Source organism: Verticillium alfalfae, genomic scaffold (genome assembly GCF_000150825.1).
Source record: "Verticillium alfalfae VaMs.102 supercont1.9 genomic scaffold, whole genome shotgun sequence".
Taxonomy (NCBI): Eukaryota; Fungi; Ascomycota; class Sordariomycetes; order Glomerellales; family Plectosphaerellaceae; genus Verticillium; species Verticillium alfalfae.
Window position 1 is genome coordinate 1,435,504 of NW_003315030.1, and position 20,679 is coordinate 1,456,182.

Sequence of the window (20,679 nt, forward strand, 5' to 3'; positions counted from 1 at the left end):
GTCAAAGCTGATTTGGCTTCCCAATGGCCCTTTCTGTCGCCGAACCCCCGTGGCAGACGGTGCGCCCGGCGGTTTGGCTGGACGGGCGAGGACAAGAGGGATCGAGGCAAAAGGCCGGGGGTGACTCACTTTCTGCTGGCGGCACCTCGTTACACGCTCTCTTGACGCCAGGTTGACGCTTCTTTGGGTCGCCGTCGAGGAGGGTGTCGTCGTCATGACCAACCGGGCTGCCAGGACTGCTCATGACCATGCTGTTTCGCTTTCTTCTTGACGCCATTGGGTCCAACGCCAATGCTAATCGGCGTGTTGCCTGGACGGGCACTCACAGGACTGGTAGGACTGACAGGCGTGGCCCCGCCAGCGGCAGCAGCAGCAGACAGGATGGCGGCGCCGTCCATGACCATGGGCGAAGGCGGAAGGAGGGTGGAATAGGCTTGCTCCGAGCCGAGATGTCGGGGTGTGTGGCCAGTGTCCGGTGTCGCGATGGTTAGGTGAGGAGGAGGGCTGTGATGTTGAAGGGGGACGTCCGACCACGGAGGCTGGGGCGTACTTTGGGTCCAAGTTTTGCTTTACTGACCACGGGGAAATTTTGGGGGGAGAAGGGGGGGGTAAATTGAAAGACAAAGGACCAGCACCACCTCTTGTGTGCGGGGGTCACTCTTGCCCAGACTCGCTCGACCTTGAATTTCGTCTTTGCGCGCGCGCGCGGGTGTGCCTTCTGTTCCTTTCATCGAGGGGACGCAAGCGGGCGGGGTTCTCGGGTTTCCCACCGCCCAGGTCCAGGCGGATTCGGTTAGCGTCATTGCTGCCCTAAGAGGCATGGCCAACCCTGCCAAGTTCAGCCACAGTTTTGCTGACATAATGACAACGTCAATGAGAAACAGGCACAGCGGGACACACGTAGGGAAACGGTGCCATCAGAAACGGAGATGGTTTGTGTCGGGGACTTCGTGGCGGTGCGACGCTTCCAACACCGACTCAAGTCCAGCACCTACTAATTTAGGAAGGTAGAAGAAACGGTAGAAACCCATGTTGCAATTCCAGGCCTGTGCGTGCACTTTCAATTACTGCAACGACTTGAACAATGTTCGTTCGTCGAGATAGTTTGCGCAAAGGCGCTTGATTGCAGGGTGCCCTCGAACAACTGATGACCTGAAGTTTGCTGAGGCTGGGAAATCCCTTAGCAGGGGACTCAATAGTGCGCGCGCATATCTCAATATCAAAAGCTACCTACCGACCGACCCTCTCCAGGAATTTTGACCAACCACACACAAAACTTGTTCGCTTAGTCGACCTTAACCTTCACCAACTTGGTGTGCTTCCAAGCGGAACGGCGGGTGCTGGTGATAGCTTTCCACGAGGAATGGTCCAACAAGGTTCAAGCATCACCAGGTGACTGTGGTCGTATCCATTGGGGTAGGGTGTCAGGGGCAACGCACGGAATGGGGCTCGAAACGATGCTTGCACGGTGCGACTCTGGTTCGTTTGCTTTTTACAAGAAAAGACAGAGAAATGAAGTGAAAAAAAAGAGGTAGTATATTAAGCCGCTGCAAGAGATTTTCTGTTCGTTCTAAGCATATAAATCACCGCGTAGTGTAAATAGTCATCTATTCCCGGTCCGTCATTTTCGTAAAAAAGCAAAGCGCGCCTGCCGCTTAGAGCAGCATGTAGAAGCCGGCAGCCACCAGGCCGGCGACCGCAGAGAGGCGCGAAGCCGAGAGAGCGCCGGCACCGGCGGTGACGTGGTCGGTGGGCAGGACGGCAGGCTTGGTGCCGGTGGCGGGGATGGTGGCGGGGATGGTGGTGTTGGGGTGGCCGGTCTGGACACCAGTGCCGCGGAGGAAGTAGCAGCCGTTGACAAGAACGCACTGCTGGCCCTCGGGGTACTTGTGGGCGGGGTTGCAGCTGTAATCGCCGGCAGCGCTGGTCGAGCCAGGCGCAGGGCAGCTGGTGCCGGTGGGCTTGGGGGCCGCGGACGAGCTGCACTGTGGACGGAGGAAGTAGCAGCCGTTGACAAGAACGCACTCCAGACCCTCGGAATACGCGTGGGCGGGGTTGCAGCTGTAGTCGCCAACAGCGCTGGTCGAGCCAGGCGCAGGGCAGCTGGTGCCCGTAGGCTGGGGAGCCGCGGACGAGGCGGCCTTGCTGCGAAGGAAGTAGCATCCGTTGACAAGGACGCACTGCTGACCCTCGGGGTACGCGTGAGCCGGGTTGCAGCTGTAGTCGCCGGCAGCGCTGGTCGAGCCGGGGGCAGGGCAGTTGGTGGCCTGCGCCGAGACGGCGCCGAGGCCGGCCAGGGCAGAGAGGATGGTGAAAGACTTTCATATTGATAGGTAGAGTGAGACGTGGCTAGTGCTAGACGATGGCGTGGTGTGAAACGCTTGATGGCTTGCGAGTTGCACAACAATCAACAAGGGAAGGGGCCCTACTTATAGGGGTAAACAACAAATATGTTTAGTGTTTGGAGAGCCGCATGCGAGGACGGACTCCGCCGAGAAGCTTCAATCGTATGTCTCGGTGCTAGCAAGGGAAATACGAGGTTGACGCCCTAGCTCGAGGGAACCGTGGCAGTAGGGAGATGGCTGGTCTGAACCATTGGACCCGCGGCCGCTGCGTTGAGTGAGTCCCGCAGCCGTGCCTACAGAGGGGATTAGGTTGCGCTATGGAATGTTAGCTCGTCCACCCCAGATTGCAACATACATATCTTCTGTTGAAGGAAGAATGACGCACGGCTCAAGCCCGCCAGTTTATTAATAGTACCGCCACCCAGCTTTCTGCCTCCCTTCCGTTTTGCCATGTGGACAAGACATGTCGCATCGCCAGTGTGAATCAGCGTGGTGCTGGCCATCTGCACGATGCCACTGCTTGTCGGCCAGGTATCGGCCTCCATGGCGCCGTGTTCACGAGGCACTACGACGAGGATCGGCGAAAAGCACAGTCGGACGACCTCGACCTGGCGCACCTGGATACGATGGTCGTTTGGACCCACACTCGGCGCATTTCGGTGGCTGAGGTGGGCCGATCGTAGTGATCGCCAGGACCTCAATTTTAGTGGGCTTCGGCTTCGGCACAGCGGCAGCCAAGACTGGAAGGCTGGGGGAAGATCACACAGACCATTGGCTTTCCCCTGATTCCCAAGGGCATTCTTCAACATCATGTTTTGCCTGTTCCGGACCACCTTTGTCGTGGCCGTCCCCACAACATGAAAACGTCGGGAATGCGTTATAGGTCCGCAAGAAATTTCTGCGCGTTCCTTTCAGAAGGTTGTCGATGAGCCCAGAAAAGAAACAGGCCTTGTAGGGCATTTTGGAAGGATCTGCTTACTATTCGTCGCTCGACCTTTTGCCTCGGCACCAGCCCATGTGTCGTATTCGACAAGGTACTCACTCGATCCATTCACCTCAGCTCATCGCTTTGGTCGAGTCGGCGTGCACTTATCACGTCTTTTGTACAGTGTCTTTGTACAGCGATCATCGTCAATCCACCGAGATGACCCCCACTGCCCTGGTCCTGCTCCCAAGCCTGACCTCATCGCTCACATTGGTATCTCAAAATAGGGCGACAAAGGCTTGGCTTCGGCTCCCCTCGAGACCCCGTTTTCGGATCACGGCATAGGTAGAGATGAACACGAGTGAACGGGCAAATCTCTTTTTGGCGCGGTCAAGAGCATCGACTGCACAAGTACGTCATACATGTATACCACAGTCATAGCTTTCGCTTTCACCAGTCGATTCCGCCAGCCAGTTGCCGATTTAGCGCTCAACAGATTGCTTGTGTTCGCGCGCGCGCACACACAATGCTCCCCAGATCCACCGCACATTGATCTCGCCTTTCGCACCTTCGTTTCCTTCCCACTTCCACCGCAACGTGGCGCTGCAAGAACACGGGTAACACGTTGCCTTGACAGACTCAGCCATTGCCGCATTTTGTGTCTCTTGCGAATGCAGTGCAACATCTGACTGCGGTCATGTCTGGGACATTGTGGTCTGTTTTCGTGGTCAACGGGTTGGGGGCGCGCTACGAACCCGTCAGACGGCCTTGGGAAATGTGAGTCAACTCGGAGACCGACCTCCTCAAACATGGAGGAACGTCCGCCGAGGACGTGCTCGCGCCTGCCAACTTCCTCAGTCCGCATATACCTCTGGTGCGGTATTTGTTCATTCCCCCACGGCCCTTTAACAACATGTACAGAGCGAGAATAGGCTTTCGTCCACGGACAAATCAAGTGATAGTCACAGTGGCTCAAGCTCTGCGACGAATGTATTGGGTCTGGAAGGGTAGCACTGCTGGGTGCAACCTGAGTAGGGGAGATGTTCTTCGATCCGATGACTGGTGTTGTGACATGCGGGGCTCGACCTTTGTCCCTCCGTCCGAAACTTCGATACAGGCACATCAAAAGGAACATAGGTCAAGTGATGGGCGGATGCGCATGCCATTGAATTGAGTTTGAACCCATGCAGTTAGCCAGGGCAGGCACATGACAATATACATTGCGCCCAGGGGCAGGGGTTGCCAAAGACAACTCGCGGGCTTTGCAAGAGGCTCGCCCAACAGGAATTCAAGGCAGGTAGATGGATCTCGTATTGATTTTTCCGTGCCACGAGACACAGCGCCAGTCTCGACGTATTCAAGAGTATACGTCATGCATGAATAGGGTTTGGATCGCTCTTGCAATCCCGTTTCCTGATGCTCAGATCTTGCCGGTGCGAAGATCGATGACTAACTTTGTCGAGGCCAGTCGCCCAGATATAATGGGTGGCACGGCTCCGACTACTGACTCGCGCCGAACTTCTTGAGTTTATCATGATGCCAATATCGCTTTACGGTGAGATTTTGTTGCACATGCGACCTACATATCAGAAGGCATTGCTTATTGTCAGGATAGCTGTATTCGACCAACTCTCTTCCGGCACACGTTCATCAATGGCCTCCTTCAGCTTGACGGTCACTCGTAGAACTGGGGATACAAGTTCGGCACATGACAACCCTCAACGAACCAACATCACGTCATCGACCTTGTGAAGTTCGGCCGATGAAACAGCGGCTTCGTACTGTCTCTTTGAACAGAGCGCCTCACCATTTCAATCCACATCAGTATTTATTCGTCCAATTGAACTATCTCAGGGGAAGCTAGAGACTAGTAAAAGTAGGTGAATTTCAAAAATATGCCGGTTCCAAATCTCCATCATGTGTCTTTCAACCGCTGGATCAATTCAATCTCCTTGAGCCGTAAACAATAAGAAGTGGTTGATGTCTTTAAGCGGTACAGCAAGGTGGTTGGAGATCAGCTACACATAGTCTGGCAACCTACCGAAGAAGTAGTCAGCTCAAAAAGTAACTTCAGATTCGGAAGGACTATCAAGTTGGTCCTCTTATACTCACTCAGCATACAAGCGACGTAGTCGAGATTAGCAAAACCCATGCAGAGCCTCTCCACACAGTCTTCGGCACAATCCGCCTCGCGCTCGGTCATCTTGTCGCCTACAGCGGTCCAACTTAGCACGTTTTCCCTCTCGTAACCAAGTCATCTTTCCCAGGGAGAGACATCCAAAGAGTTTGCCGTGGCGACTTACCAGTGGTAGGGAGTGCAGTCGCGGCAGCCAGGAAAACGGAGGTGACGAAGAGCAGCTTCATGTTGAAATATCAGGTCTGGGAAGAGTGACTTCTGCTGTAGATATTTGACAAGATGTAAAGCAAGGAATGGTGTACACTGTTGGAGTGATGTGTCTGGGAGAGAGCAAAAAGATTTGGAGATCAAAGCAGTTTAAATACTTTTTTTCCTCCTGGCCGGAGTCGATGTTTGCTCCGAAGAAAGCCTTGGCGATGGAAGACGTTATAGTACGAACTCATCACTCAGAGGGAAGTAAAGATGCGGCATTAGCTCACTGTCACACCAGCTGCTCGATCAGCACGGTACGCGGTTCATCCTTCATACTCTGTTCTCGAGATCGACGAATACCTCCACCACTTAGAATTCGTAGTGACAGAATCACAGGACAAACATGGCGATCCTTTCCTCGGTATAGTGCAGTATTTCTGTACGCGCATCAAGTTCAGCGAATCGATTGCGTTCAGACGTCGAATAAATATCGTTCCTGTCTCCTCTTGGACGGCCTTTGGCTATGGAAACCCCGCAGCCAAGGCTTGTGCCCGACTTCTGCGCATGTCAGCATCGCCTGTCATCCTCTTGGCACCTGAGCAGAAACGTTACATAGCAAAGATATGCCCTGAGTAGGAAAGGAGCATCTCGCTGCATGTGCATGTTCACCGGCCTGACGCGTCAACACATGATTCAAGCTCAAGTTGCCAAAAAAGGCAACAATCGCAACAATCGCAACAATCGCCATCGGGTAGGTTTAGCAATATGAGGACTTGATCTCCGAGAGTAAGAGAAATGTTTTTTTTTCAGAGCTCCCTATGAAATATAGTTGCCTGGTTATTTGGAGAGACAGAGACTCGCTGATTTGCCCATGTGATGCGATGCTGAGTATATGAAGATGAAATGTGCGCAAAGGGGATCTCCATGTCCGCGAGCAGAGAGGCCGGGTTCCCCGCTGCTTGGTGTCGTAATGAAATCTTCCTCTCACATCATATATCATGACTCTTACCCACATTACCTACATAGGTATCCAGGAGGGTAGTCAGCTGCTATGGGCCCGGCCGGCGACCGCGAATGGTCATCCGAACACGGGGTCAAAACATCTGCCCAGTCAAACATGGGCTGACAGATTTGTATGCTGGCCACAGACCTTTGGACAGTAAATCGAGGTATCACTTTAAAAAGTATCTACGCTGGAAGCACTACTTTAGCAGTCATGTTTGATAGCCTATGAAGTCGCGATTCAAAAATGGTGCCCCTTCCCGTTTTCGTACTGCCACCAAATCCGTCAGCTGTATGTTTATTACGGTGCATTCAAGGCTTTACGGTGAACATTGATGGGCCTGTGGCGCAGGCACTGTAAGCCACTGTCGGCAGAGCGCGACGTACATCAAAGTTAAAGCAGCGATATCATGAGGGGCTCGGCAAAAAGCATCTGCGGGGTTCTTCACCGTTAGCTCGTGGCTGGAGGGTGCTCTTTCAACGTCCTCATTGGTCAATATTGAGGCACGTGTGTTTTCCCCCAGGAAGTCGAGACCAAAGCCTTCGTTTTTTCTGTCTTGGCGGGGTCCTTCCCGGCATGCACGAGGAGCCCTGTTTGCAGAAGGCGCGCCTATCTGCTCATGTGGCAGGAGTGACGGACTGTAGCCCACCCATTCTTAGTCAGGGCGCAAGTGTCAGACAAAGTGAGCACTCTGAAATCAGTTGGAATATTATGTCAGCAGGTCTTGTGTGCCTTTTCATCATGAGAAAAGACATCAATTGCGCCCTCTGTATGTCCTCATCAATGACGCCTCAAGCTTAGTCGGGTTTTCATCATGGCCACCAAGAAACAACCAGCGAAATTAAAGGCACCTGTGTCATTGACGTTTCCTCCCCCATACCAAGGCCAGGGTTCCTACACCGAACCACCCCGGCCTCAGAGGGATGTACAGTACATTCTTCCCGGTGCAGCCGTTTCCAAAGGTTGTGGATTCGCATATTTGACCGGCTTGCTCCCATGCTGATTCTTCGCACAGTAGAGACCATTTCAGTTGACACGTCGGCGATTCCTCAACCCTTTCTCCAGCCGGCAGTATTGCAGAAGTGGAAGCACGAAAAACGGACAACGACTTAATACAGTTTGGGTACATGCTGCATCTCCAGGTATCTCTCTAACAAAAAAAAACGCCCAAGATGAGCACCAGTGCACCCCACTTGCGACCTGTTCAAGTCATGCCCACCTACCCGTTTTGACCCGTCCCCAGCTTGACATCGAATTCGATGGACCTTCGATTACGCTCATCTTTCATTGCTCGAACATCGACACAAGCGGCCGCCTCAATCATGAGCTACGATGCAATCCAATGCCTCTGGAGTCGCTACGTTTGGACCGTCATGACCACCGTGTTACGTGCGTTGAGGCCAGGCGTTTGTTCAGCTGGTCTGGGCAAGCTCTGACCCCAGGCGCCGACCGCGCCGCCAACCGGCATAACTACGTGATATAATATGCTGAATGGACAACTCACATCAGCTGACATTCACGAGCGGCGCAGACATCGGCACTGCCATTGTTTGCTGGATTGCATCGACCGTGAGTGCCATCAGTGTCACTGACGCCAGAGCGTCTGCCTTGCCTCACTGCCGGTGCGGGGTCGACTTCGATAGTCAAGATCCAACTCCCCGGACTTTCGCGGGGTTAGTGTAACTTGTCTGTCCTACCCAAGGAATTAAGGTACAGGGTCCGGGCGAATGACCTTAAATCGACTTGCAGCTGTTTATTTAGAGCGGAAACAACCACTTCAACGTCTTACATCACAGACACGCATCTGGGTGGACCCATCTGTTCTCGCTCATGCACCAAAAAACCTCTCAATTACAACTTCTCTTGCTCCCCTTCTCTCGTCGGACGCCAGATACCAAAACGTCGGATCCCCAAATCCCTATCCAGTCATTGTCACGACTCAGTTTCACCAACTGCAAACCACCATGTCTGACCCCACCTCCGACTCGTCGGCTGCCCCGCCACAGACTTCTTCGAAGTCTTCCAACACAGTGCCTTTCTTCCTGAATGGCGCCGAACAACTCACTTCCAAGACATTTCCCGTCACCTCTGCAGGTACTAACCAATACCTCTACGAATCGGCCTCTGCTCAGACCTCCGATGCCGAGGCCGCCGTTGCTGCTGCAGCCGCAGCCTTGCCCGCTTGGCGCGCACTCAAGCCCGCGAAGCGCGCTGCCATCCTAGTCAAGACTGCCGAGGTCATGAACTCCCGCCACGATGAGCTCGCCGGCTACTTGACGAGCGAGACTGGCGCCACGCCAGCCTGGGCCGATTTCAACCTCAAGGTCACAACCGATATACTCATCGCCTCCGCAGCTCGGGTGCACTCGGTAGAGGGCATCATCCCAACGCCAGCCGGCGAAGGTAGCTCCGCCCTCATCGTCAAGGAACCCTTTGGCGTCGTCCTCGCCATTGCCCCATGGAACGCACCCTATATTCTCGGTATCCGCGCCATTGCTGGGCCCCTCGTCACCGGCAACACTGTCGTTCTCAAGGGTCCGAGGTGAGCCCTCGCGTCACCTGGGCCATCGCCTCGTGTTTGCACGAGGCTGGTCTGCCGCACGGCGTTCTCAACACCCTGGCGCACGATCCCAGTGACGCCCCGGCCGTCACCGCCGCGCTCATCGCGCACCGCGACGTCAAGAAAATCAACTTCACCGGCTCCACGGGCGTCGGTCGCATCATTGGGCCCCCTCGCCGGGGAAAACCCTCAAGCCCGTGCCTCCTCGAGCTCGGGGGGGAAAGGCCCCCGGCCCATCGTCTGGGGAAAAAGCTGGGCTTCCAGCTCGCCGCGCAGAAAGTGGGCCCCTCGGCGCCTTTTTTCAAAGGGGGGGGAGAAACTCCATGAAGCCCCCGAGCGCATCCGTTGTCCACAAAGGCCGGGGAGCGCCCGCCCTTTTGAGTCCCGCCCCTTCGCGACGCCGAAGGGAAAATCTTTTTTCGCCGGCCGAAGCCCCCCGGGGCTCATTGCTGGGGTTGCCGTCACCAAGAACAAGAAGCTCATCCGTGATGCCATCGCGCCAGGGGGCCCGCGTCGTGGCCGGCGACCCGAATGCCGACGACGCCTCGCCGACGCGCATGCGGCCCGTCGTGCTCGGCGGCGTCACAGCCGAGATGGACATCTACCAGACCGAGTCGTTCGGCCCCACCGTGTCCCTCTACGAGGTCGAGACGGAGGAAGAGGCCTTGCGCATTGCCAACGACACCGAGTACGGCCTGTCGTCAGCTGTCTTCACCGAGGACCTACGCAGAGGTCTGCGCTTCGCGAAGAACATTGAGACGGGCGCTGTGCACATCAACAGCATGACTGTGCACGACGAACCGGCGCTGCCTCATGGCGGTGCCAAGGCTAGCGGGTACGGCAGGTTCAACGCCGGTGCCTTGGAGGAGTGGGTGAGGACCAAGACCATCACGTATCAGGACTGATGGATTGGCTACGATGAAATGATGCACACATAAGCTATCATCATGTATGTATAGAAACATGAGAGAAACACTTGCTCGATTCACTTGAACGACACACAGGCAAAGGAATGGTGATGGTAAAAAAGCAAATTCCGTATTATTCCGTTGTCCCATGATGTCCCATAACGCCCGAGGGGGGCAGGTCACTCGACGAAGGCTTTCCCCCCTCCCCTTCAGCTGATATATGTTGTGCAGCGGGCCACTTTCCCCCTTGCCACAGGAAGCCAATAGTTCTGTTGCAGGCACAAATGTGCCGCGTCTCAAAAACAGGGAAGAACACCCAATCCAATTCCCGTTGATCGTGACCGTCATGACCAATTCATCTCATGCCATCGTGGAGAAGCTCTTTCGTGCCACGGCGTTGTTTGGAAGCATGTAACACCCCGACTCCTTGCTTGCTGAAGACCGGCTGGAAACCCAGAACAGTGAATGCCCTAGGGGCTGAGATACCTACATTTGTCGTTTTGATTGATCAGGCGGGCGACAGCAACGGCAGGTCGCTGTCGAGCACGAGATACATGGTCGCTTAGCGGATGGTCATCTGCTTGGTCATCTCAGCCTTGGTCGATGTGCCGGTGGCACCAACCCCAGAGCTGGAGCCAGCCTTCTTCTCGAACACCTTCCAGAACTTCAGACTCTCGTCGGCAGCTAGAGCATTGTTATCAGCAGGGGCGTTCGGCGATCATGAAGCTAGAGTAAACTTACCAGCAGTGGCAAGCATCTGGCCATCCGGGCTCAGGCAGCTGTGCAGAACGCGGCTCTCGTGGGCTGGAATCTCCACGTTGCGGACCAGGGTGGGGTAGCTCCAAATGCTGAGAGAGTTGTCGGGGAAGCCGCTCGAGCTGACAATCTCGCGGTAGTTGGGGCTCCAGCGCAGGCTGGTGACCTGCGAGCCAGTGTCGATGCTGTTGACGCGGGCGCCCGAGGTAGAGTTCCAGAAGTGGATGTGGCGATCATACGAACCACCTCCCGTGGCCAGAAGGTTCATGTTCCAGGGGCACCAGGCGAGGGCCTTGACGGCGGCCTTGTGGTTGGTCTTTGTGAACTTGGGAACCGACAGCGAGCGGGCGTCCCAGATGGAGACAAGGTTGTCGTTGCCGCCAGTAGCGAGCTGAGCGCCGTCGGAACGCCACTCCAGACCACAGACCTCAGAGGTATGGGAGACGAGCTCGGCAACCTTGTGCTCGGCGATGCGAACATCGTGGTTGTAGACAAGACCGCTACGAGCACCAGTCGAAAGGAGATGCTTGTTCCAGCCCATGACACCGACACGGGTGTCGTGGCCGAACATGCTGCGAACCTTCTGGGCTTCGGCAACGTCCCAGATCTGAACCTCACCAGTTCCAAGACCGACGCCGACGTAGGCGCCGTCACCAGACCACTTGACACTGCTGACGTAGGTGTCAGCACTGGTCTCGAGAAGGCAGCTTACGCTTCCCTCATCTGCGGACCAGACGTAGACGTTGCGCTCCAGACCAATGGCAACCTGGTTCCCGGAGCTCCAGTCGAGCAGGTTGAGGTAGTAATCATCGATCAGACCAGGTGCGTCAAGAACACGCTCAGGAGCGGTGGCCACACGGCGACGGAACTGCGCGCTCGTGGCCGTGGCCGCCCTCAGAGGACGGTTGTACTGCTGGCGAAGGTCGATGGGCTTAGACGACTCGGGAGGCGCGGGCTTGAACTGGAGGATGCGGGTGTTGAGGTTGACACCGCAGGCGTTGGCAAGGGAGTCCTGGTAGGCAACAGTGTTGGGGGAAGGGCGGGCGTAGGTGGTAGGCTCATCATCATCGTTGATGCTGAGACCCTCGAGGGCAGCCAGGGCCTCGTCGGCAGCAGACGAGAGAGTGGCGGAGCCATCACCGTTGCTAGACTTGGGACGCTTCTCGGCATGATCAAGCTTGCCACTGCCGACGTTGGAAATGGCAGAGCTCGCACCGCGGTTGGGGATGAAGCGATCGCCGCCGTAGTTGATCGTGGTCTTGCTGGACTTGATCCTCTGGGACTTCTTGGGCTTGGCACTAGAGGGAGTTTTTCCCGAGCCAGTCAAGGTGAAGTCGGACACGCCGAGCTCAAGAGCCTTGCGAGGGGTAGCGACACCGCGGGCGATATTGGACTTGGGAGAGTCACGGTGAGAGGACTTGGGCTTGGTGGCAGAGCGGGCGAGGTGGGCGGTGAGGTTTCCGCCGTACGTGGACTTGGTGGGCCTGTAGCCGTCCTTGCTCGGCTGACGCTCAGGAGTGTAGGGCGAGGAGTTGAGGTTCAGCGGGATTGAAGTGGTCGAGCACTGGCGAGGCGAAGGAGTCAAAGGCATGCGCCCGCCGGCGGTACGGGTAGTGAAGAGCCCCCGATGGGACTTGAGTGGCGTGGTCACGGCGGCTGAGGCCATTTTTGGTGTCTGAGAGCTCCAAGAGACTCTAACCAAAGGTTCCTGAATGGGTGCGGACACCGTTAGTATGATGATGGTCGATATTCTCGAAGATTCGAGTGATGGCTGTGGCTCTGAGCAAAGAACGGTTTCCAAGTCAAAGGGACGATCAGTTCGAGCGAGGAGAGTGCAGCGAAGAAGATCTAGCAGACTTGATGGTTGTTTCTTTCACAGGCTAAGCGCGAGGAGAGCGGTATGAGAGGCTGTTGGAGGGCTTGCAGGTGGAGAGTGTGCATGGTGAAGAGACAAGTGTTGCAGCATGGTGAGCTCGACCTTGGACGTCTTTTATTTACTTTAGGCCCCACTGTCGACCTGGCCGGGCAACGGCTTCCATCCCTGTCCCCCCGGTCGCGGTTGCTGCAATGTTCCGGCAGCCAACCCCGGGTGCCCAATTTGAGCCAACCAGAAGCTGATAAATTCATCCCTGTTCCTGCAGTGGCGTCCTTCTGGCTCCCTCCTCTAGCAGTGTCTAGCCGCCTCTCTCCTGGCCTGTGCACTAACGATGAGGTCAGTCGCTCCTTCCATTCTGCCTCTTGTGACCGCCTGCCAACGATTGCTCCCTCCCGACTCAGGCCCATGAGCCGCTAGGCCGGAAGAGGAACAGCAGGTAACGACCGCGGCTGCGCTGCCTGAACGACCGTCTCCTTTGTCTGTCAAGATCGTCCCAAATATTTTTCCAAACGTCGGCTTCCTTCAGTCCCTCGTCGACCCTCACGCCGAGACGCTCTTCCGTCTTTTTGACCCTCTGAAATGACCGCTACGATCTGCCGCTAATCGCCGAGGATCCGGATCCGTCAACATCACAACCATGGCGGCGCAGCCTGGCACGCCTGGCGCCAGTACGCCGTCCCTCTTTGGCGGCCCTACACTATCAACCCCCAGCGCCAACACCAACACACTCAGCCGTGCCTCCTCCTCTCTCCTGCCGTCTTCCAGCGACCCCGGCCCTTCCGACAGCTCGCCTGGCTCAGATGGCTCTGCCAACAACACCTACATCATGCCCAACTCGCCCATCAAGAACAGGACCGGCCTCGATGGCTACCGTCCCAAGGTCACAAAAACCCTGGGCCAGCGACCGGCATGTCTCGTCAATGCCTCGGTGACCTACTGCGGAAACAACACCATCTATGCCTTTGGAGGATTTGATCAGTACACCGATGAGGTCTACAATCATGTCCTCAAGCTCGACCTCAACAGCCACCAGTGGAGTCTGATCGACAATTATGGTGACATCCCAGGTGTTCGGATGGGTAAGTCACTCTTTGGACCAGCGGCCTCGGCATGAGACTGACCATTGTCTCACCCAGGACACACCGCCACCATGTACGCTGGCGATAAGCTGCTTGTCTTTGGCGGCGAGAACGAACACCGAACCTACCTGTCCGATCTCATAGTCTTTGATCTCAAGACCGCTCATTGGACAATGCCACAGACGAGCGGACCGAAACCCAAGGGCCGCGCCCGACACGCCGCTGTTCTACACGAAGACAAGCTATTCATTGTCGGAGGTATCACAGGCAACGATAACTACGTGTTAGATGACATCTGCTACCTCGACCTGAAGACTTTCACCTGGTCTAGGTCATGGCGCTTCGTTGGACGCTTCGACCATTCCGTTTACATCTGGAACGACAGGGTGTGGGTGTTCGGTGGTATGGGCGAAGATATGGACAAGACTGGAGACTTGTGGTGGCTAGACCTGAAGGGAAGCCCAGCGTTCGACTCGGCACCCAATGTTGGCATCTACGACCGAAACTCGGGGATCAACCGCGCTGTCGGTTCACCCCGACCCCCTTACAGTTTGACACAAACCCCAGCGGTTGGTACTTCTGGGTATGCCGCCAACTCTCGGACGCAACAAGTCAACCCGCCCTCTTTCCAGATGAAGACGTACGCTCCGCCTGCACCTGGCACCATCTCCTCGCTCAAGTTTGTAGGCGGGCCCAGCATACCACCGCAAGGTTCCGGTATACACTTCCACGTATACTCGTCAGGCACGCTGCTCGATTTTGTTACGCCAGCAGTCACTACCACATCTAAGGAATGTTCCTTGTCAGCTCTGGACCTTCAGACACTCCGATGGCAAAAGCTTGCCGAGGGCAGGGAGATATTCAAAACTGGCTATCGCTGGCACTATTGCACCATGAACGAAGATGGAACGAAGGCGTGGCTCCTCGGCTGTCCGACAGATCCACCCGCCAACGACCTGGGGCCCAATGGATTTGAGGAATACTTGAGCGACATCATGGAGATTGATCTTCGCAAATATGGGTTCCTCGGAAACCACCTCGCATCAGAGCCAGTGACGCAATCTCGGCCGACTCGTGCGATCGACCAGCCATCACGGGGTCTAGGCGCAGATCTCGCATCGCTGTTCGACCAGCCTCCTGAATCGGGTAGCGGCGCGGACTTTGTGATCACGGCCCTGGCTGGAGGTTGGCCCTGGGATGAGGAGAGCGCGCCGCGGAGCGGCGAAGCTACTCCCGACCAAAACTGGCTTGCTCCGGGCACTCATACATCACAACCCATACACGTGCATAAACTCATCCTGCAGGCACGATGGCCTCATTTTGCCCGATTGTACAATTCTCAGATGGCTGAGTTCCACACAAAAAAGATGCACATCCCTGAGCCTTACTCCGTCGTCAGAGCATTTCTCTACTATCTTTACACAGACAGCATCCACGGCACGTCTGTGCAAGGCAGCGAGGCCACGACGGAACTCGCCGACGTCGCTGGCCTTCTCGTCTTGTCCAACATCTATGGCCTCCCGCGTCTGAGGCTCCTCTGTGTGAACCGACTGTTGAAGGAGCTCGATGTCGATCACGCCTGTATCATATGGCACTCGGCCGGACTTGCTAACGAGGAGTGGCTGAGGAAGCGGGCTGCGCAATTCTGTCTCTTACACTGGGGTCGCATTGTCCGGACTGAAGGATTTCTCCGTTTACCCCGGACAGCCCTTGTCGAATTGTCTCAAGAGATCGACATGGAGGGCCGGGTCGTTGGAGGTGAGGAGCTAGAGTACGTTGGCAGCCTAAACGGTTCCCGATACGGTGACAGCGTCGGCAGGAAGCAGAGTTTCAGCAGCCAGACGACGCAGATGTTGGAAGACGATCCCGATGACGAAGAGATGAGCTGAATCGGCTGGCGGTAGGGGTCGAATGGCACCCACGTCAGTACGACATGACTTGCATGCAGGATACATGGTTATGATTTCACGCTTGGTCGACTGATGACTGGCGGCTTTGCTTGGAAAGAACAGGTGACGACGCTTGAGCGTGGGGGTGGGAGACGTGATCGGTTGCAACAATAACACATGGAGGATACGAATCCCAGCGATGGCCAGGGACACGACATCGATCACTTCCGATACTGGAGTCCGTCGTCCCACAACAACCCTGCCACCTCTGCCCTTGCCCAATGACGGCGTTAATGGATCACCCTTTTTCATTTGTTTCGGTTTCTTACATACGATGGTGCATCGCAAGGCGTTTGGTTCACGTCTCCACTGGCGCACCATTGACTATCTCTAGCCTTCCTCCAATACATTTGATTGCATCGCTTGATGATGCTTTCTCTATCTGATATTTCTCGATCCTCGATGCTCATCATCGGCTATCATGCCAATTAGAGAAGGTTCTTCTCCCCTCCAACCCCCTTCTCCCCGCCATCCCTGCCCCAACCCAGTAACGCCGATGATCATCGCATCATGTCCATGGAGGACTCACGTCGATCTCCTGTAAGACCGGCGTGCTGTGGCACCCCCTTGGACACCCCCCCACCGGTCCCCGGCCACCCTCACCCGGCCGCCCGCCGCGAGTCGGGGCCACCAGGTTACTCCAACACGCGACTCAGGACTAGACATAGCGCAAGAAGCAATTCCTCCCCCTCCCCCAAGTTTCTGATTCCGCTCAGCACAAAAGCATGTGTATGTATGTACAGGGTACTTTGCAGGCACGGGCGGAAACAACGTAGCAGTGGCTTGCCTAGCTGCTAAGCACCAGGCTCATAGTCTCGAAACTCTAGACTAGGGTACCTCATCCGCTTTCCGGGCGTGCCAATAGATGGACTGCCAACCACCCGTAGGCACACAAAGGGCGCCTTCTTATTTTTTTGACCCTTCCGTTTCCTCAAGTCCCCGGTTCCCTGCTTCCTCTTTTATCAGCGAACAGTACGTTGGTAGGTTCACCACCATCATCGTATCGCTGTGTTGTGTTCCATCGCCTACTCGCCGAGGAGCACGGCCCTCCCCATCCTGTCCTCCGACTTGCTGGCCCTACGCGCGAGTCAAGGTTGCGTTCACCGGGCCAGAAGACGGTACAGGTTCGTTTGATCACCCTTCCCCTCCCCTGCCAGCCGGCCGGTTTGTCCCACCTTTCTTGAGCTGTTAGTTACCCCGAACGCGAGGATGACCCCGCCTTCACCCCTGCAGGAGGCACAACGGAACACCAAAGATCAAGAACCAATCCTTGAGATGGCCCCAACGACCTTCATACAAATGTACCGTTACGCTCTCGCCAGCGAGTCACGCTAAGTCGCTCATTGTGATTCATGATTCGAGAGCAAGCAGAAGAAACCATCACGGATGAACGGCTTCGAGTACTAGTAATGAAAAACATTTTCTCTATTCTGAGCTTCATACTGCCTGCTCGCTTGGAACTTTTCCGACACCCACGTGTCCCAGCGTCAAAACGCCTGCAATCTAGCAATCGTTTCGCTCAGCTAAGATCAAAATAAAAAAAAACCCCCCAAAAACCAAAACCCCGCCGAATAAACCAATCTTGCGATTTAACGTGCCTGGCAACGGTGAAGAGATATCGTCATCTTCGTTGCTCGCCGAAACTGACACTCTTGCATGTGTTGTAACCACAACTACTCTGAACGCCCGATGCCTCGTCGTCAGGATCACCTCGTCACTTTCGTGCGCAGAAAGCATCATGTGGCTTTTTGAACAGCAACAACGACAGCGCTGGCAACCACCTCCATAGCGCCAGACATAAACGTCAAATAAAACAATTTCGAAACAAAGACATAACAAATCAGCGGTTCGAATAATTGTTCGTCGTCAAGAAACCCATAGCAGTCATGGTCGAACGCTGATCCTTGTTCGTAGACGACGTCGTCTCCATTGGCTGTATTATAGTGTATTGAGGCGTTTACAGCCCTCATTGGTATGTCCCAAATCATCGAATGGCGCCGGCCGATCTATCGGGTATAAAGCAGGCAAAGGGGAATGAAACAGCTGCGGGTGAACCGAGAGGACCCGCAGTGTAATGGGGAAAACAATAACCACGAACGCCGCGCAATGCAGAGGCTGGCCTTCCGCTCCGAGAGGTGGTAAATCGAATCGATCCGAACGTGTAAGTGCTGTCTTGAATTCGGACGTCAAACGATCGGCGGCTGGTACTTCGTCGTGAAACTGAAAGACATTTCCAGCTTCAGTAGTACGTGCCTATGCAGGTGCGTTACATCATCTGCTGATCCTCTCCTATACCGGGAAGATTGCCAAGCTGGTTCTCCATCAGCCCAGGCAGCCCACCTGGCATGTTCAGCCCAGCCGCCAGGAGCTTGAAGTCGGGATTGCATGGCGCAGAATGTCCCTTGTGCTGTGTTTTTGGATTAGCGAGGCCTTTGTGGACGGGAATGATCATGCCAACATACATATTTAAGACCATTGAGGTTCTTGTACCGCTTTCCGCAGACGTCGCAGGAAAATGGCTTCTCCTTCTCCATACCAAGTGTGCCAGGGTAGGGCGCATCCGTCTCAGGGTTGACAATGGAAAATGTTCCGTCCTCGTTGGCGTGGAGCTGCTGTGTTTGATGACCGTGCTGCTTGTGATATCTGTAGTGAGGAAAAGTCAGTCAAAGTGTGGGCGCTAGATTGGTCGATATGAACTTACTTCAGTCCGTTTTGGTTTTTATAAGCCTTCTCACAACCGATGACTGGACACTTGAAAGGTTTCTGTTCCTCATTGTGCAACATGGCGCTGAACTTCTGGATCAGGGCCGTGTTGGCAGCGCTGTTGGGCTGACTAGGGTCAAAGCCCAGTGTGACGAGCTGTGCTTGAAGAGCTCTCTGTTGAGTCGTGAGAGCGCCACCTGGACTGAAGAGGTGCTTGCCAGGGTCGTTGATGCAAAACTCCGAGTTGGTAATATTGTTGTTGTTGGCGTTGCCGAAGCCCATGTCGCCGCCAAAGTTGGCGCCGTTGAGGTCCATATTGCCCCCCATAGGCATGCCAGGAAGTTCCTCGTCAACCATGCTGTCCATCTGATTGTTCTGGAAACCAGTGTTTCCGCGCTGCTGCTGGGGGCTTTGGAGAGTAGTGAGGGTAGGGGTATTCACAGAGGACACGGTAGGGTTGTGCTGGAAGCCAAAGCTAGCAGCCGCAGGGGTTGTGGGCTGTGAAGTGCGAAGGCCCTGTGTGATGCCCGAAGAATTCACATGGAGCTGAGGCCGCTGCTGCTGGCCGAAGAGCTGCCGCGTCTGGTGCATCGTCCTCTGGCTGTCGTCATCCATCTCCATGTGTCCGACTGCATCATCCATCTCCATGTCCTCGACTGCATCCAGTTCATCCATGTGGTTTGACATGGGATGCTGCTGACCCGGCTGCTGTCCCATCTGCACGCCCATGCTGGCCATACCGGCCGATGAGATGCTGGGACTCGGTCGGGACTGCTGAAGCTTGGAGACATTCTGTTGGCCCAGAGCTGAAACGGAGCCAATAGAGGGCCGTGCCGATGAAGCCCTGGACCCCGCTGGCGGCGATAGCGGCGCGAACTGTGTGGCGAAAGGTCCGTTTCTCGTGGTATTTGGGCTCGGTTGCGTGTGGGCTTCCTCGTAGTGTTGCAAAAGTTCGTGCAGGTTAGACAGGTTGAGTCCGCAGCACGTAAAGTCCTTCATAAAGTTGGCCTCGAATTTTGGAAGGTAAGAGGAGGAATGCAGTGACGGAGATTGTTGATGGGTGAAGGGCGAGGTGCCGGCCATGAGCATACTGCGCGCAGAGTCGTTAGTCAGGCGTTCACGAAACAAGGCGGCGCAAAAGGCGCAACACGGGGGAGGAAGGCGGGGTTCAGCGGGACATACTCATCGCGAATGAAGCTGCCCAGGGACATGCCGCCCCAACTGGCACCAGCCATGAGGCTGCCAGCGAGACTCTCGCGCCTCTGGCGACTGGCATTGTCGCGGCTGGCATTGTTCATGGAAATGGGTTTCGGTCCGGCGCTCACAAAGGAGTCCTGGCGACTGCGCCCCATGGCGGAATCCATCGAGGGTCCAGTGGTCATGTCAGTATCCTGACTAAAGGAAATGGGAGCGAACACGAGCTGGTCTTCAGGAATGCCGAAAGGATTCCTGTCGAAGCTCGACTTGGGTGGGAGAGCGGTGGGAGAATTGTTGGCCGAGGATCGCGTTGGGGTGGCGATGGTAATTGGCTTGGAAGGGGTAAGGCCTGCGGTGTCGCGGGCGTAAGAATCGGTGGGCGTGGCGGGTTGGGGCGAGTTCGGCGTGAGTGAGGCTGAGTGGGAGTATTCTGGAGAGGGTGATGTGAAGACGTTGTCCGACAAGGGCGATGAGGAGTCGGCGGTGCCAGGAGAGTGGGAGCGTCTGGATGCGGAGGGGTGCTGTGCCTTGGTTGCGTGTGACGAGAGTGCGTGCGTGTGGGCGTGAAAGTGATGAGAGTGAGCGGAGGCAGAGGCGGAGGCGGCGGCAGCGGCGGACCGGCTGGACGGGTCTCTTTCTTTAGGGTCCTCGGTACTCGAAGGGGAGGAGGGTGATGGGGCGAACCAGCGAAGAGCGCTCTTCATGTCAGCTGTGGGCTGCAGTGCGCAGGCAGGGCAGGCACAGGTGCAGGGCCAGGGCGATTGATGAGTTAGGACAAGCGGGCGGTGTTAGCGCGAGAAGAGGGTCGCCGGTCTTGGGCAGTACTTTGCGCCAGAAGGTAATAAGGTAATAACAGGGGAAAGGCGGTGGAGTAGCAGGCAAGGGGGGGGGGGCTGCAGGTGCGGTGCAGGGGACTTGGGGGAGGGAGTTTCGCTTCTCGACGTTTGCGGGTCGTGACGAGTCGAACCGGCTGAGATCGCAGGCAGTCCACCTGGAAAAGTGTGGTATGTTAAGTAGTAGAGGATCCCGAATAAGCCAAACGCCGGACT

The 20,679-nt window shown here is 55.8% G+C and overlaps 5 protein-coding genes across 5 annotated transcripts; 2 read left to right on the forward strand and 3 right to left on the reverse strand.

Moving 5' to 3' along the window:
* Positions 1-1,655: 1,655 nt before the first annotated feature.
* VDBG_07380 (predicted protein) lies at positions 1,656-3,157 on the reverse strand (the record flags this gene model as incomplete). The annotated part of the gene is made up of 2 exons (XM_003002763.1): positions 1,656-2,318; positions 2,804-3,157. The coding sequence occupies 2 exons, from the start codon at positions 3,155-3,157 to the stop codon at positions 1,656-1,658; spliced, it is 1,017 nt and encodes a 338-aa protein (XP_003002809.1).
* A 5,409-nt stretch (positions 3,158-8,566) lies between these two features.
* VDBG_07381 (salicylaldehyde dehydrogenase) lies at positions 8,567-10,067 on the forward strand (the record flags this gene model as incomplete). The annotated part of the gene is made up of 3 exons (XM_003002764.1): positions 8,567-9,144; positions 9,237-9,441; positions 9,492-10,067. 3 exons carry the CDS (start codon positions 8,567-8,569, stop codon positions 10,065-10,067), a joined length of 1,359 nt encoding a protein of 452 aa, XP_003002810.1.
* A 565-nt stretch (positions 10,068-10,632) lies between these two features.
* VDBG_07382 (WD repeat-containing protein slp1) lies at positions 10,633-12,492 on the reverse strand (the record flags this gene model as incomplete). Its single annotated transcript, XM_003002765.1, has 2 exons — positions 10,633-10,754; positions 10,812-12,492. The coding sequence occupies 2 exons, from the start codon at positions 12,490-12,492 to the stop codon at positions 10,633-10,635; spliced, it is 1,803 nt and encodes a 600-aa protein (XP_003002811.1).
* An 847-nt stretch (positions 12,493-13,339) lies between these two features.
* VDBG_07383 (kelch repeat protein) lies at positions 13,340-15,670 on the forward strand (the record flags this gene model as incomplete). Its single annotated transcript, XM_003002766.1, has 2 exons — positions 13,340-13,781; positions 13,839-15,670. 2 exons carry the CDS (start codon positions 13,340-13,342, stop codon positions 15,668-15,670), a joined length of 2,274 nt encoding a protein of 757 aa, XP_003002812.1.
* A 2,326-nt stretch (positions 15,671-17,996) lies between these two features.
* VDBG_07384 (conserved hypothetical protein) lies at positions 17,997-20,334 on the reverse strand (the record flags this gene model as incomplete). The annotated part of the gene is made up of 4 exons (XM_003002767.1): positions 17,997-18,137; positions 18,193-18,373; positions 18,432-19,523; positions 19,616-20,334. 4 exons carry the CDS (start codon positions 20,332-20,334, stop codon positions 17,997-17,999), a joined length of 2,133 nt encoding a protein of 710 aa, XP_003002813.1.
* Positions 20,335-20,679: the final 345 nt, after the last annotated feature.